This window comes from Heptranchias perlo, chromosome 26, assembly GCF_035084215.1.
Source record: "Heptranchias perlo isolate sHepPer1 chromosome 26, sHepPer1.hap1, whole genome shotgun sequence".
Classification (NCBI taxonomy): Eukaryota; Metazoa; Chordata; class Chondrichthyes; order Hexanchiformes; family Hexanchidae; genus Heptranchias; species Heptranchias perlo.
This window is the reverse complement of record NC_090350.1, coordinates 14,922,012-14,939,985: the sequence shown is the minus strand read 5'-3', so window position 1 is coordinate 14,939,985 and position 17,974 is coordinate 14,922,012. Positions and strand designations below refer to the sequence as shown.

Sequence of the window (17,974 nt, the reverse complement as noted above, 5' to 3'; positions counted from 1 at the left end):
TTCCATCGCAGTTTCATGTATCCCAGTCTGTTTTGTGTAGAGTTCTACTTTTGTCTTTTCCCCTGCGATAAATATCAATCTGAGTCTGTTTTACGCACCTGTTAATGGGCACGGCGGGTTGCTAAGTCCTGGGCTGGCAGCTCAGAAGTGGGCAGGTTGAGAGTGGGGCTGGCAGCGAATGCCACTTGCCACCCTTGCGCTGCACTCATTCCGCACCAGAAACGCCAAAAAAAGGGATCTGAAATTAGACTGTAACCGGACACCGAGTGACTGGGATCCCGCACACGAGTTGACTCTCAGTGCAGAATATCAGAAACTCACGCTTTCCCAGTTTCCCTTGATTTATCGGATGCATCGGTTTAAATGTGTTCATTTCTAATCAAGTGCTTTTTGGAGGGACTAGATAAAAATTAGACATCATTTCAGTAACGTTTTTCTGGGGGCATAAGTCATGGGCACATATATCGTTCTAGGGGAAAATGTAAGCTATTTAAAATGTTGTGAAATATATAAACAGGTGCTAGGTTTATAATTGAGATGGAGAGGTAAACATTCTGATTATGGATGGGCTCCCATTATAGAACTGCTGGGAAGTTGATAAATGCATGAAGCAGTCAGATGCCTTTGGAAATGACCAGCACAGAAAGCGCAATATTAAATGCACAGTGACGAGTCAGGAGCAGTTAATAATGGACTCTACTTAACCCACTTGTTTCTCACAGTCAATTTTATAGTCACTAGACGCGTTTCCTAACATTCTTCTTGCTGCCGCTGTATCTCCTCTCTGGTTTTCTAACTTGGGATCGCTCTCTCGCTCTGCTGTTCATTTGAAGTGAATTGTTGTTTGCATTGGTTTGGTGCTGGATACTCTCTGACTGAACGTGCATCTCCCACGATCCCTTGCAGAGTTGTGCCTCTCCTCCTCTCCTCTCCTCTCTCCGCTTTATTGGAGTAAGTCGATGAGAGACGTGAAGATCATGTTGAGATTTCTGCACTGCTCTGGGAAGCATCTGCTCACTCCAGACACCTGAGAGTTTTAACCCCAAAATCCATATTGCACCGAGCAGCTCGACTCTGGGAAAAGCGGCGAGCGGAAGCTTAGTCCGGTGGAATCTTGCATTAAATCCAACTCGTTTCAGACTTGTGACCACGAGAAATCGCTGGCTGCCTCCTTTTTGAGCATGATTTTGGAATACACGACGGGACTTATTTTTTACTTGTTTTGGATACGATATTCTCATGGGACGCCTCATGTCATTCGAATTGGTAAGGGCTTCGCTCGACATTACATCTTTTTTTGATTTTGAGGTACTGTGTTGTTCTGCTCGGTCTGCGCTGGGTAGATTATCAGGAGATCTGTTCAGTTTTTTCTGTTAGTGTTTAGCTGGGGGAGCGGTGGAATGGGGCAGTGGGAGAGATAGAAACTGGCAAGTTAATGCGTGCGGCAACTTAAGAAAACCTACCAACTCGGTCTGTCCGCGTAACCATTACAAACCAGTGTACTTGGTGGTTTAGTTGTAAGACACGGTCATTTTTTAAAAAAGCACACACAGGTAAAGAATATCAGAATGCATCATAGTTCACATAATTATATTAAGCAAGAGTGTATGAGTATATGAATTTTAAAAGGAAAGAGAATAAATGATTCTGAAAACGAGAAGGGATCTGTAAGTTTAGTGTCAACACTGAGAAACTTAGCCCAGGAAGACTATTACTTCGTTATTGATGGCTTATAAGGTAAACTCCGGCTCCGATTGTTGTATCAGCCCGTCGTATCGCAGACGGAGGGCTCGGTCACATTATTGTGCGATTGAATGTTTTATATAGGTTTTGGTATTGCTGCAAGTGAGAGGGTGACAGCATGATTAAAATTGTACATTTTGGTTTATTGCGAAAATAATTAGATTGCTGTAGACCGCATATATAAAAATAATGGCCCCCGAGACAAGGACATAAAGAGGTAGGGGTCTCTCGTGTTGAAGCATCTGCGTGTATAAAAGCAGGGCGACAGGCGAGAGTGAAAGCAATGACACAGTTTGTGCACACTCATGTCTATAAATTGTACAGATGCGGGTTAGAAGGGGAGACAGAACCTTTAGACAAAGAGAGATGGGTGGAATGGACCGGGTACAATTATGTATCATAGTTCTACTGATTAAGTGTATTTATAGCACACACAGGTTAGCGGGGTTAGATATCAGAGTAGGCAGATAGGTACTGGGTAGATAGTGGCATAGATATAGAGACACAGGGACAGAGACAGACAGGATGATAGATCGACAGGGAGCAGTGGAGTGGGAGAGGCAGTGCTATCTGTCTTGGTTTTGTGTGTCTAGTTTAGACAGACACTTACACTGAGAGCATGGGAGGACAGTAAACATGTCAGCACTGCGCTAGGCTCATCTCCTTGGGTATCCATGTGTTTTAATCTCAACCGGTGACTTGTTGGTTGTGTCTCTTAAGTTCGTGTCACCTGCCTGTGCCGACTTGCGGTCGGGCGTTAACAAAAAAGAAAGCTGGGGAGGGGAAGACTGGTCTTTCTGTGACTGACGAGGCGATTCGAACACTGCTCCGCTGTACCAGACAGCTGAGTGGGGATCAATACATTTGTGTCTGTTGGCAAATAGCTACAGACAAGTGGCTTACCACCACCTGGGACCGCCAAGTGGACACACAGAAAAACCTAAAGTACTAAACATTAACATGTGGAATTCTACAGATGTTCGCAAATATTAAGTTTGCTTTCTTAACATGAGGAGTATTGATTGGAATTGCCTTTGCCGTTCATTTAAGACCCTATCCCGTTGATAGCCCATAATTAATAATACGCGTATTTAGCGAGTCGGTATACATATATAAAACCTGGACTGGATCCCATTCGGTTTAAATTATCAATGTGAGCAGTTATCTGCAATCAGCGAGGTGCTGGCTGTTCTATAAGAACCGGACCGAGACTGGAAACGGTGCTAATCGCATTGGGGGAACAGAACTGAAGAGGCAGTGCCGAATGCACGCCGAGGCGGGATTCAGTGAATTAAAGGCGATGAGGTTATAGATTGCTTTTAATCCTTCTCCCGCCCCGGAATACCTGCAATAAGAGTTGGAAACTGAAGGTGGAGGTGCAGGAATCCAAGCAATGCTGATCGGAGAAAGTCTGGAGATCCAGTTTGTATCTTGTGTATCACAAAAGAAGTGACACTGGGAGCAGTGGGAATCCAAGGCAAATCCCAAGCAAAATAATCACACATTTAACCTTTGGTAAATGTGATCATTTCTCACTCGTTACTTCCATTTCCTATTGTATACAATAATTATATTTTCTACAGTGGTGAAGATGAGTATTTTTAAATGGAATAGAACACACGGCTGCTTCTGAGTAACTGGGACCTGATCTATATGTTGACATGACCATTAATGTAAGCAGGACCCCCACATTGATTAACATGTAACGGTTCCTTACGCAGAGCTGTGGGGTGGAATTGTAAGGTTTAAAGTTAAAAAATAACCTCAATGTCCGAAATTAATTTGGTGGTTTTTAAATCACCTCATCACAAAGCAAAATTCCTCGCCCCGCACACAGAGAGGGAGGTGGCTGCAGTGTGACCTTGTTGAGCGAGGCTGTAGCAGGTCTATGTTATCAAAGCGAGTCAATAGTTTGAACAACGTGTGGGAGGAGATACTTTGAAAACTAAAAGCCAAGGGTTTCTTCAAAACCTCCCCCCCTTTTCATGCATTTATTTTAAAAGAAATCAACAGAGCAAGTACTGTCCATATGGCAACATTCATCCCGTTCCTCCTCTAACTCGCCTCTCTCCATCCGTTCATTCTCAACCTTCCTCCTCACAATTATAAAGCCAGTCATAAAGCCAGCCCTTAATTTGGACAGAAACAGGCTCAAAAAGGTTCGGAGCAACAAGGAAGCGAGCTTGTCTGAAGGGAATGGGGTGTGATTGAGCGAGGCCACTGTAAGAGATAATGGGACTGCTCCATCCCGAGCATGCAATGTTCGGACAGTGATTCCATTATTAAGTGACTTTGTTTTCAACAAAAGCAAATGGGTTGAGGAGAATAAACCGTCAGAACAGCCCTGCGCAAAACACTTAGGAAAAGGACAGTCACTCAGAGAGTTGAAGATTATACGCAAAGGATTTCAAAATCAGATACTCATAGACTGAATACACAGACTGTACGGGATAAATATGACACAGAGATCAGGCTATAATTGATAGAGCGGATAGCTTTCTAATAATTACAATTGGAGTCAGGATCGGTTGAATGCTTGCCCTGGTGGGGAAGGAATCATCCCATTTTAAACTTCGTTCGTATAGGATCAGAGCTGAGTACAGTAGTGTGGAGTTAGCAGATATCCGAAAGTTATTCCATCGGGTGTCAGACTGAATCTTTCAAACCCGACGGAGAAATTGTATGGCTGATCCTCGCGGATATCTCGCAATTCCGCTTGATTTTTTCTGTTGATTGATTCTAACCTGCGGCGAATCGGATTCACTCAGACGTAAATCCGCATAACAGAACTACCCCAAAGACCCTTCAACCCAGTGTAGATTCTATCCCAGAGCCACAGAACTGCCCCAAAGACCCTTCAACCCAGTGTAGATTCTATCCCAGAGCCACAGAACTGCCCCAAAGACCCTTCAACCCAGTGTAGATTCTATCCCAGAGCCACAGAACTACCCCAAAGACCCTTCAACCCAGTATAGATTCTATCCCAGAGCCACAGAACTGCCCCAAAGACCCTTCAACCCAGCGGAGATTCTATCGGAGGACAAAAACGTTTTGCTGACGCAATTGAGTGATGTTGCCTAACTTGTGAATATTGCCCGTATCAGTGCCTGGCCCTGACGGCTATTTTAATCCGTTAGCGGTTTCAACCAGGTTTGGGGCAGATTTATGATATTTAACCTTTCAATTGAAGAAATCAAGCTTGGACAATTATTTATTGAGCAATCGATTCCTTCCTCGGATACCTGAGTCTAATCGATCACAGTTAGATAACTAATATTATTGAGTAGGGAGCTCGTCTGAAATTTAGCTGCGATAAAGTTGCAGCGTCGGAGATCTTTCTTGATTATTCGCAAGTGTTTACAGTGTACTTATCTGCCCCCCAATTTTATTCTGCACCGTGCCCCAGATTAGCATCGTTCCCCCGGTGGGTCGTCCAGTGTAAACCACAAACGCAGCATTGGAGCGGAAGCCCCCTCATCTGTGTGCTCGGCGGTGGAGGTCGATCAGGGCAGCAGAGGAGCCAAAGGGAGCCGGGGAGGCCCGTGTAATGTGAGCCCACCCCCGCCTACACCCCCTGTTTGCTTGTTGGACCCAGTAGGTTTAATTCATCCAACTCAGGGTCATTCTGCAAAGTCAGTCGCTGTCCCTCCCAATCACTATTGCTCAGACTTTGGATGCTGAACAGACGCAGACCCGCGCGGACTGTTGTGTTGGCCCTCGGATGTCACATACATTGTTCTCAATCATCTACCCGAACGATGAACACAACAGAACAACGCTTTGGGTTTCGCCACCTACTTTTCCATTCCCGAACCCAAATAAACCGTCCGATTCTCAAAATTCAATCGTACTTTTCGGCCACGTGTTCCCAGATCCCGGTTATTTTATAAATGTGGTATTCAATATCGATAGTGTAAAATCTGACACTCGGGTTACTATAGAGGCAAAACAGGTGACTTTTTATCTGCTTTGTCTACAATCGACTGTTTGCGAAAAGACAAATCTCCCTTTCATTCATTTCAGTCTATCTCCACCTCTTGCATTATTCATTTCTGCCACAGTCTCCCCCCAGTCAATATCTGTCCCTCTCTCTGTCCCCTCACTCTCTCCCCATCTCACCCTCTGTCTGATCCTACGCATGTTTGCTCTCTCCTCAGTCTGCATCTCTCTCTACCCGCCTATTCCTTTTATTTCTGCCCACCATTCTCCCGCTACTTTTTTTTTTGTTTATTTCTGAAGGTCGACTTCAGCGTTTGTAAGAAATTGCAGCTTTGCAGAATAACACTTTAACCAGACTAAGAAGTCCCAAGATCCCATTCGGGGCCTGTGCTGACTCCGCTGATCTCAGGAGGCTGCAGCTGACCTCGGCACCCTCTGGGTGAGGGACAGGGCGAAATGCGCCACGATTCCTGTTCCTAATTCGCGTGTGTGAATGTTGAGTGTGGGCAGGATGTGATAGACCTTTGCACATGAATAATGACCAGTTGGGTTAGGTACTGGAGGGTGAGCGGTCCCTGTGGAATCCAGCAAGGCGTCGATGTCTTAAAAGGGGAGAGCATTAGTGAGGAAAATCACATGCTCTTTCCGTGTTTATCCACTTAAGAAAAACATATACACCACAGGCTATTAAAATGATAAGCGCATAATAATTTGACACAATAACTGATATAAAAGATTCGTATATTTATATAGAAAGCTAACCCTGATGGGTAGCATTTATAAACACAGCACGTCTGTTACTGACTACATACAGTCAGAGAGATCGTACTGGGTTACCTCTGGATCCCTCAACTTTCACGCAGAGTGTGAAAATCTTCCCCCAAGCAAACCGCCTAGAAGGCTGGTGTGTTCCAGTTGCGAAAGGTTATTTTCTCGACAGATGATTCAAGAGCAAATAAAATCGCATTTACGGTTACGAGCGTCCTGTGAACTCACAGCCACTGTGTAGCACACTTCCTTGCGACACCTTGACAAGCAAAGACCGCGCTGAACACGGGGAGCTGCGGGTCCACCCGGGTTAATCGTTTCCCGAGGTGGTGGGGTGGGAGGTGAGGAGGTTTCAGTTCGCTATGTGTAACGAAATCGTAAAGACGTAACTTAGCATAACACAGAGGAAATCCTCCCACCTCCCCCAAGGGATTGGACGTATCTGTGTTTATTCACAGGTTATACAGGAACACCTTTCATATAAAAACAAAAGCAAAAATACGACCGATGCTGGAAATCTGAAATAAGAAACAGAAAATGCTGGAAACACTCAGCGGGTCAGGCAGCCTCTGTGGAGAGAGAAACAGAGTTAACCTTTCAGGTTGATGACTTTTCATCAGAACGGGAAGTTAGAGATTGGACAGTTTATAAGCAAGTACAGAGCCAGTGACAAGGGGAAGGGGGAGGAAAGAACAAAAGGGAAGGTCTGTGATAGGGGTGGAAGGCAGGAGTGATGAAATGACAATGATGGTGCAAGGCAAAAGGGGGTGGTAACAGGGCAAGTAAAGAAACAAAAAGATGGGTCCAGAGGAGCTGTAAATGGTAACAGCAGAACCATTACCAACACCCGCTGTCCGAAAAAAATGACAGTGGTGGTTTGAATTAAATGTTGACGCCGTTGTTCCGTTTCCTTATTGTAAAAGAAAAAAATTGCGACGGTTCCGAACGAGTTCGTAACTTCCTAACACACATCCGGCTGTGGGCATGTTTTACAGATAGAAATCAAGGTGTTATCTACTGTATCAAGTCAAGAAATGAGTCGGCTTTGCTATATTTCATAGTCATATAATTGTTTAAAGAAGGCAGAATAAGTCTTCCAATACTGCTTGTCCATTCATAAATACTGAAAGGCAATTATTAAAGCAGAGCTTTCTGACATCCAAACTTTCGAACAAGGGGTTTTACTATAACTGTTCCAGGACTCCCGTCTCCCCATTTAGCTGTAGGTCTCCACGCTTATAATGGCATTTTAAGAACACCTACTTGGACCATTATTTAACATCCCTGTAATAACACCAGGCCAGTTATTTGCATCGTATAGTGTGTTTGACATTTCCCAACGATTCTGCTTCGGAATCAGCTCGTGCACGTGCTGGTCAATTTCAAAGGCACGAAAATGACTTGGGAAATTGTCACGAGTCAGATGGAAGTCGACTAGAAGGATTCCGTCACCAACATGTTTCTTGCGGCGTAAAGAGGCAGAAGCATCCCTGTAGAGTCTTTATTCCTTTGTCAGATGCCGAGTGTGATACAGTAGAGGTATAATGAATACAAATAAAACACAGTGAACACTGGAAACCTGCAATAAAGATAGAAAATACTGGAAACATACAACAGGTCCGTCAGCATCGAAGAAAAGGACCTGTTAAAGTTTTGGATCAGACCCCGTGATGAAGGGTCTTACCCAAAATAATACCCTGACAGTCCTCTTTCCGATGCTAACTCGCCTATTGTGCTTTGCCAGCGTTCTCTGCTTTCAATCTCAGCCTGACAGCCGACCTGAAGTTGGGTTTGAGTCGCAGGCGACGCTTTAACTCGACCTGACACTTGACAGGGGCACTGCATATTAAAGCTGAACCCAACTGAGGACGGAGCAACTCCGTGCTGAACTCCTCGCCGCTCATCAGAATTGAACAAGTGCGTTGTGTCAGGTGGAAGGAGATTTGAAAACACAGAGGAATCCACACCGAATTATAGAAATCATTTTACCAAAATATTCAGGCAGACAATGCAAATTTGATTGTACCGATTACACCGATTACAATATATCACAGCGTTCACATTACACATTATTTACACATAGTTTATTCTTCTATGATATACATTCAGTGAATGGAGGGTCTGTATTTATGTGTGTGCGTATGCACACAAGAGATAAGTCGGCTGCCGTACCGTTCCTTCCAATAGGGAAATGTATAAGCCAGTGAATTTATAAAACAAAACTTTTTTTTGCGCGATAGGGCTGCAAGTCTGACTTTGGAGCATAAATATACGTTGAGGAAATTTCTCTACTTTATTAGTTACAGCTTAAGTCTTTACAATGACAGATTTAATTTTAGGGTTACTATAGTTGGAATAATTGTATCGCTAGTCAGGGAACTTACTGCTCTGCTTTTAGCAGCTGTTATCTTTTGCAATGTGCTCCAAAGTGGCTTCATAAGAGGCTGTATAGCCCAGATGGGCGAGGTCTCATTGAGATTATATAAAGTGATCTTCCTATCAGTACCCAGAGTCCATCATTTTGATTAATTCATATAATCATAGAATCATGGAATGATACAGCACAGAAGCAGGCGCGTCGTGCCTGTGCTGGCTCATTGAAAGAGCTATCCAATTAGTCCCACTCCCCTGCCCTTTCTCCATAACCCTGCAAAATTTCCCCTTCAAGTATTTATCCAATTCCCTTTAGAAAGTAATTATTGAATCTACTTCCATCACCCTTTCAGGCAGTGCATTCCAGATCATAACCACTGGCTGCCTAAAAAAAACCTCCTCATCTGGCATCTCTGGTTCTTTTGCCAATTATCTTAAAGCCCGGGACTTTGGTTACTGACCATTTTGCCATTGGAAACAGTTTCTCCTTTTACACTCTACAAAACCCTTCATGATCTTGAACACCTTAATTAAATCTCCCCTCAATCTTCTCTCCTCTAAAGAGAACAACCCCAGCTTCTCCAGTCTCTCCACAAAATTGAAGTCCTGCATCTCTTGTATCATTCTAATAAATCTTCTCTGCACCCTCTCTAAGGCTTTGACGTCCTTCCTAAAGTGTGGTGTCCGGAATTGGACACAATACTCCAGCTGAGGCCTAATCAGTGATTTATAAAGATTTAGCATAACTTCCTTGCTTTTGTTCTCTATGCTTTCTGTTTATAAAGCCAGTGAACCAACATGCTTTATTAATAGCCTTCTCAACTTGTCCTGCCACCTTCAAAGATTTGTGTACGTACACCCCTAGGACTCTCTGTTCCTGCACCCCCTTTAAAATTGTACTATTTAATTTATATTTCCTCTACTCATTCTTTATACCAAAATGCATCACTTCACACTTCTCTGCGATAAATTGCATCTGCCATGTGTCTGTCCATTTCACCAGTCTGTCTATGTCCTCCTGAAGTTTCTCCTCACCGTTTACTACATTTCCGAGTTTTGTGTCATCTGCAAACTTTGAAATTATGTCCTGTATACCCAAGTCCAGGTCATTGATATATATCAAAAAGAACAATGGTCCTAATACCGATCTCTGGGGAACATCAATGTATACTTTCCCCCCAGTCTGAAAAACAACCGTCAGCCACTATTCTCTGCTTTCTGAAGCTCGGTTGCCAAACTGGAATTGTTTTGCATGATGAAGTGTTACGTCAATCAGATCATTTCAATCGGGGGAGTGCAGAAATACCACGTTGGCCTATTAGTTCTGTATTGCATCTGTCATTTATTGTTTTGCAATTGGAAGATCTGGACTGTATAGACACTGTGCCCGGTTTATAAAAAGAGGGGTATATAATGGAATGGGTAATCGCTGTACACAGTTCACAAAGAGAGGGCTATGTCATGGAACCGACAGACACTGTACACAGTTTATAATGGGAGGGGTATGTAATGGAATCGACAGATACTGTACACAGTTTATAATGGGAGGGGTGTGTAATGGAATCGACAGACACTGTACATAGTTTATAATGGGAGGGGTATGTAATGGAATCGACAGATACTGTACACAGTTTATAATGGGAGGGGTGTGTAATGGAATCGACAGACACTGTACATAGTTTATAATGGGAGGGGTATGTAATGGAATCGACAGATACTGTACACAGTTTATAATGGGAGGGGTGTGTAATGGAATCGACAGACACTGTACATAGTTTATAATGGGAGGGGTATGTAATGGAATCGACAGATACTGTACATAGTTTATAATGGGAGGGGTATGTAATGGAATCGACAGATACTGTACACCGTTTATAATGGGAGGGGTATGTAATGGAATCGACAGATACTGTACACCATTTATAATGGGAGGGGTATGTAATGGAATCGACAGATACTGTACACAGTTTATAAAGGGAGGGGTATGTAATGGAATCGACAGACACTGTACACCGTTTATAATGGGAGGGGTATGTAATGGAATCGACAGATACTGTACACAGTTTATAAAGGGAGGGGTATGTAATGGAATCGACAGACACTGTACACAGTTTATAAAGGGAGGGGTATGTAATGGAATCGACAGACACTGTACACAGTTTATAATGGGAGGGGTATGTAATGGAATCGACAGACACTGTACACAGTTTATAATGGGAGGGGTATGTAATGGAATCGACAGACACTGTACACAGTTTATAAAGGGAGGGGTATGTAATGGAATCGACAGACACTGTACACAGTTTATAATGGGAGGGGTATGTAATGGAATCGACAGACACTGTACACAGTTTAGAATGGGAGGGGTATGTAATGGAATCGACAGATACTGTACACAGTTTATAATGGGAGGGGTATGTAATGGAATCGACAGATACTGTACACAGTTTATAATGGGAGGGGTATGTAATGGAATCGACAGATACTGTACACAGTTTATAATGGGAGGGGTATGTAATGGAATCGACAGACACTGTACACAGTTTATAATGGGAGGGGTATGTAATGGAATCGACAGACACTGTACACAGTTTATAATGGGAGGGGTATGTAATGGAATCGACAGATACTGTACACAGTTTATAATGGGAGGGGTATGTAATGGAATCGACAGACACTGTACACAGTTTATAATGGGAGGGGTATGTAATGGAATCGACAGATACTGTACACAGTTTATAAAGAGAGGAGTAATTAATGGAATCGACAGATACTGTACACAGTTTATAAAGAGAGGAGTAATTAATGGAATCGACAGACACTTTACACAGTTTATAAAGAGAGACCATGTCATGGAATCGACAGACACTGTACACAGTTTATAAAGGGAGGGGTATTTAATGGAACATTGGGCACAGCGATGTCAAGATGTCCATTGATAATTTTGGGATGTGTTTGTTCTACTGAAATGTAATTTTATTGTGACAGTCTGTGTTGCAGCAGATACAATTATTTTGAACTGAAACCAAGGTGAAGGGCCAAGTTTCAGAGTACAAGCCACCACCAAGGCTAAGAAGGGTTAAAACTGCTAAATGATGTGCACTGGCAGGCTTAGGTAAACTTGCAATGTACAATAAGATCAGAATATGCGTTGTGTTGCACAGTAAAAGATTCAACCAGGAGCTGTTGGAAGGAATGTCATTTTTAGTAAGTATATTTGATTGTGCAGCTCCTGATACCCGGGAGTGATGAGACCACGGGCAGCACTGCAGTGCATGACCTGGTGGCAGCAGTTAGATGAAGCTGTTGCCAGGCTGCCAATCTGCCCCGTCTAACAGTGGCTGCATGAAATTACCACTGGACCTTTGGGGGGAGGGGGGCTGTTGTAGATCCACATATTTTTTTAAAATGCACTTGTAGAAGGAAAAAGTAATATCAGTCGGTAGCTTTGTAAAGAATTGATACACACTACTGCCATGAGGATTTCTAAGAATAGCGGAAAATGCGAGCTACTGACAAATCTTCACCCACAGCCCACTTATTCAGGAAATCAATCTCACAAAGACCAACAGGAAACTTTGGATGAAATATATATTTTACGCACAGGGTAATTGCTCTTTCCAGTAGAAAACTGGCATTAGATTGTCTATAATTAGCACCCTGATATAAAAACGTTTGCCAGGAAATATTTTAAGCCTGCGTCAGGAGTTCTATATAACAGAAGTGATTGAATAAATTCGGATTCTATGTTTGGCCAAATTATGCCTTTATCTGGATGAGATTATGTAGTGGATAAATTTACGAAGTAAGGCCTGTCTACATGAACATGTTTGTGATTTCACTCCCCACTTCCTCTCAGCTCCCTGAACCACGGTACCGCGTCGACAGGCAGTTCGATAACTCACTGAGAAGAAAACACTTGAAGATAAGGCACAATGAGGAGTATTCCTTTAATGTGGAAGGGGGTGTGGAAGGGGAGGGAGAGAGTTCAAGGTTTCCAGTTTTAAATTGTTGAAATGATAATGATGGCTTCTGTTTTGCACGCTGTCCACTTCCTCTCTGGAGGTGACCCTCTGCTACATCCTCTGTCAGGGAGGATGGACAGCAAACCGGCGCCATTTCTTTGTCACTTGTCATCTCGAATCTGGTGTGACCCCCTTTGATAATGGAATCGACAGATACTGTACATAGTTTATAATGGGAGGGGTATGTAATGGAATCGACAGATACTGTACAGAGTTTATAATGGGAGGGGTATGTAATGGCTTCGTGCGTGGTGATTGTCCTCCTGTACTTTGCCCCAAAAGTCTATTTTTCATGTGTGAATCAGGTAGCTGGGTGTAAATTTGTCTTGGGCCATAGCGAATAAGTAACCCGTGTTTTGCACTGACTGCCATTGAAAACGGGGCAGTGTGTAAAATGGGCTGCTGATTCACTATCTTCCGGTTTTGAGCTACTGACCAAGAGGGATTTAAGTGAGTGTTAACGTGCTATGTTGTAATCAAAGCATCACATTCAAACCCAATCCCGCCCTCACCCACCGCCCACCCTCACCTGAAGTTCATACGTGCACACTTTCAACTGGAAGTTATCAGTAGTGGGCGCTTTTCACCTCCCTAACCCATGGGATCTGAATACAATTGTAGCGTCCCAACGACTGCCCAATGAACTCAGATCAGAGCAGGGATCAAAGCTGAGACTTTCCTGCTAGGTATAGCCCAGCTGCTCAGTGGATAGGCTTGCTGAGCCTCGCTCCCAATCTTATTCCAGTTTCATTAGGAAGCACTACAGAGCAGACAGGGAGTGGGATGCCTCTCTTTGTGATGTGCTTCCCCCTCCACCCTCCGCCCGTTGCATTGACCCATACTAGCTGCTCCCCACCCTCCCAACAGCAAGGCTGAGGTCAGACACCACTTGTGGAATCTGGGAGGGGGGGGGGAGCTGAACATTTTGCAGTCATGGGGTGTCAAAGTGCCAATACACTATTGCACTGCCACAGACATTGAATGTGTTACAACCTCAAATTACTTTTTAAAACAAAATTGCACAATAAAAATGGTAATGGGTTGCAACTTTCAATGGCCAGAAGCAGCCTCTATCTGTGATGGAGCGCGATAGCTTCACTTTGTGAGCTGTAACCCTTGAAGGAATGTTTGTTGCAAGAAGAATCGCTGATATTGCAATACTACCGCTAATAAAATAAAGAATTGTAAGAAATCATTTTATAAATAGAGGAGTATTCCTGCTGCAGTAACACGATCACCATAAATACTTGGGAAAATGGGCTATCTGCTTAAACATCGCCCCTCTTCCCTCACTGCATGTTGAGTGGCACTTGCTTCCTCCTTCTCTTCCCTTAAGGTGTACCAGGACATCTTATTGAATATTGGACCTTGTGCATTGAACCCAAGGTCCCCAGTTCAATTCCATTGACCAGACTGGAGAATGGGGTGAAATTGGAGATAGGCGAGGGCGCAAAATAGGGGGAATCGCTTTTGCCGCCCCTTTCACCACACACTCGATCCTCAGTTCTATTTAAGTCACTGGGACTGAATATCAGACGGAGTTTATAACGGGCGACCGATGCGATCCCGTCCGTTTTGAGTCCCGCCCATGTCCAATTTCACCCCCTGGCTGTGGTTTCCATATGTATCTTGTGTTTTGAAATCTCAACAATGCCGCCATTCTCCCTCTCCCTCAGCTGCTTGGTTGCTATGGCGGGCTTCAAACTTAACTCTGTCAAAAAAAAAGTCATGCACTTTTCGAAGTTAACTAAAAGACTTTTGTAGCAGCCGGGGATCCGTGTTAACCGGGCGGTGAGTGTACCCAGGATGGTGCTTGTTGTTTCTCAGTAATTATAGTTTTTGGCAAGAGTTTCTACAGTTTTGAGACGTACAGTGATGTGAAATATTTGGTATCATTTCAAAAGGGAAGTGAAGGTACATTTAAATGTAGTTACAAATATTGTATTGTCTTGTGCAAGCTGATGCGAATACCAGCAGCTGCAGTTTTTTTGGCAACTTTAAAGTACTGTTTTAGACAGCACTGCTATTGTCAATCATTAGCATAATAATTGCCATGCCTTTGCTGTTGAATGCTTTACAGATTGATAGAGTTTGTACTGGGCTCCGCTAAGGTTAAAGGCAGATAAAGCTATTTTGCTGTAGCGGTGAAAGGACTTCATTTTATTGTAGCATTGCGGGTGAGTTCGGAGCTCGAGTTATTAGCATAAGAAAGGAATTGCACCGTGAGCGATAAGGGATGAGTGTTTACAGATGTCGACTGCAATTCTGGGTGAAGAAGCAGAGGAACTGCCAATGATTCTTCCACCGAGAGGCTTGTATTTACCACTCTTTCTAGTTCAAAGGAGTAGACGGAAGTAATGTAGATACACAGGAGAATAAAAAGTGCTGAAAGTATAGGACAAGTCCATCAGCATCTGAAAAAGAGGATAGTTTAAGGTTTGGGGTAACGACCCTTGGTCAGAACTGAAAAGGGGAGCAGGAACGCTTCAAGGGACTGTCCAAAACAAAGGAATGGGACAGTAAAACTGAAGATGCAACATTAACTGATGAATCCAGATTTAAACCGATTCTTTCTTCCTCATTGAGCAATTATGTCTTATTATAAGTTACACAGAGTGTGACAAAATGACCACTTATATTCAGCGTTTTTTTTTTGTTGGCCAGCGAAACACTAGTATGCTTTTGGCACGTAATCAGGTACAGATATAGAGTACATCTCCTTCAACTTAGCTCCGACCCCTATAGAGCACAGACTAGTGAGACATTTCCATTTTCCACACCAGCCATCGTCACGACCAATCCGAGAGTGCCAGTTCGTGCCAAACTGCAGACATTCCATGCTGCAGACTTGCGCCCATCAGGAATTAAGCTAAAACTCATATGACCTGGGACTTTCGGTGCTACAAAATCCGAGGAACTGGTAGTTTTTATATTGCCTTAGTGTTGTGCCGGTGTCAATGGTTCCCAATGGGTGAGTCTCACCGAGCCTGCGGCAACACCGAAGTAAACCTGCCAGACTCGGGGACTGCAACTTGGCAAAGGAGCCTCACTCAGTAAAATGGGACTGTGAGCCATCACATTTACATTGGTGTTGCCACAAGCTGGGTGGGTTCTGCTCGCACTAGCATGGCACTAGAGTAATGGGAAAGCTTTAAGCGCAGAGCTTGGTGAGAGTTGGGTGAATCTGCTAAATGAAGTGGCTTGCTAAACAGAGTGATGATGGGAATTTGGTGAGAGTGGGAATTAGGTGCAGAGGGGGAATTGGTGCTCAGTAATTTAAACCAAGCGGCAATAGTAAATAAGTAAATATGTAAATAAATAATCAGAGTAATTAATTAGATCTAAGGGGATACAATTAAAATGAACTATAGAGGATACCAACATTAAAGGGATCTGAATTGCATAAATAAAAATCTGGTATACATAAATAATAAATAGGAGTTAAGGGGATACTAAACTAAAGTTAACAAAAAAAGACTAATTAGTTAAAAATTAATCTGAAATCAAGCTAAATCCATCTACTAATTATAATCTAGATTGTATTATATCTAGAATTAAATTACTACTAATAAATAAATAAATATTATTTAAAAAAAAATAGAAATGGCAGTGCAAGCTATGTGTCGGGACTGTAATGTGTGGGAGTTAGTGGACAGTGAGTTTGTCCCGGATTGCCACAACTGCAGGGAATGTCTCTGCCTTGAGACATTCCAGCTCAGAGTCCTTGAGCTGGAGTGCGAGTTAGAGACACTCCAACACATAATGGAGGTGGAGGAATATCTAGATAGTTTTCTCCAGAGTACAGTCACACCATAGAGGAAGGCACAGATACAGGAAGGGGAGAGTGTGACTGTTAGTTAGCAGGGTAAGTGGAACCAAGAGAAAGTAGAGAAGGATGTAGGCTGAGGGATGGACAGCCAGAACACTAACCATGGCACCGTTGTGCAGGTGGCAATCCAAGGTGGGGGGAGGAGCAGAATAGAAAGGTTGTAGTCATAGGGGATTCAATAATCAGGGGGATAGATTGCGTCCTCTGCTGTCATGATCGAGAGTCCAAGAGGGTGTGTTGCCAAACTGATGCAAGGGTAAAGGGTATCTCGGAGCAACTGGAGAGGAACTTGGAAAGGGATGGGGAACATCCAGTTGTCATGGTCCATGTTGGGACCAATGACATAGGGAGGAAAACGGAGGAGGTCCTGCTAAGAGAATATCAGAAGTTAGGAACTAAATTAAAAAACAGGACCTCATGGGTGATAATCTCAGGATTACTACCCGAGCTATGTGCAAATTATCATAGGGATAGACAGATCAGGAAGGTGAATGCATGGCTGAAAGACTGGTGTGGGAAGGAGAGGTTCTATTTCATGGGACACTAGCACCAGTACTGGGATAGGAAGGAGCTGTACCATTGGGATGGACTCCACCTGAACCAGAATGGCACCAGTGTCTGAGCAGAAAGGATAAATAGGGCTGTGGAAAGGACTTTAAACTAGTAAGACGGGGGGAGGGATCTGGTGAAAATAACATAAGTCTGAAGATAAAAGAAATAGGAGCTGAGAGTAAAGGACAGACAAAGATAAGGAATAAAGGTAACATAAATGGTTAGGGAAAAAATACAGTTATAGAACATAAGTACAAAATGACTGTTAAAAATAAAGTGAGAGGAACAATTATTAAAAACAAATTAAGTTGCCTGTACATCAATGTGCACAGCATCTAACACAAAATGAGGGAAATGGAGACAATAATTCATAGCAAGGATCCAGATGTAGTAGCGATCCTGAAACACGGCTACATAAATAACAGAACTGGCAGTTAAATATTGCAGGATATAAGGTATTTAGAAAGGATGGAGAAGGAAGAAGGTCGGGGAGGGGGGCGGGGTAGCTGTACTAATTAGAGACAATATAATGGCAATAGAATAAAGGGACATAAGTAAAATTAAGATAGAAACAAAATCTATATGGACTGAGACAGAGGATAAGAAGGGATTGATCACATTAATTAGTATATTCTACAGACCACCTAATAGTGGAAAGGAAGTGGAGGAAGAAATATGTAGGCAAATCTATGAAATGAGTAAAACACATCGAATAATAATCATGAGAGATTTCAAATACCTCCAA

General features: G+C 43.1%; 1 protein-coding gene across 1 annotated transcript in view; it reads left to right on the top strand.

Annotated features, from left to right (window-relative positions):
- Positions 1 to 1,027: 1,027 nt before the first annotated feature.
- Positions 1,028 to 17,974, top strand: part of LOC137342515 (glutamate receptor ionotropic, kainate 3-like) — a 363,766-nt gene continuing 346,819 nt past the window's right edge. The window contains exon 1 of the mRNA XM_068006438.1: positions 1,028 to 1,266. Coding sequence (XP_067862539.1) covers positions 1,182 to 1,266 — 85 coding nt within the window. The 5' untranslated portion in view covers positions 1,028 to 1,181. The remainder of the gene's footprint in view (positions 1,267 to 17,974) is intronic.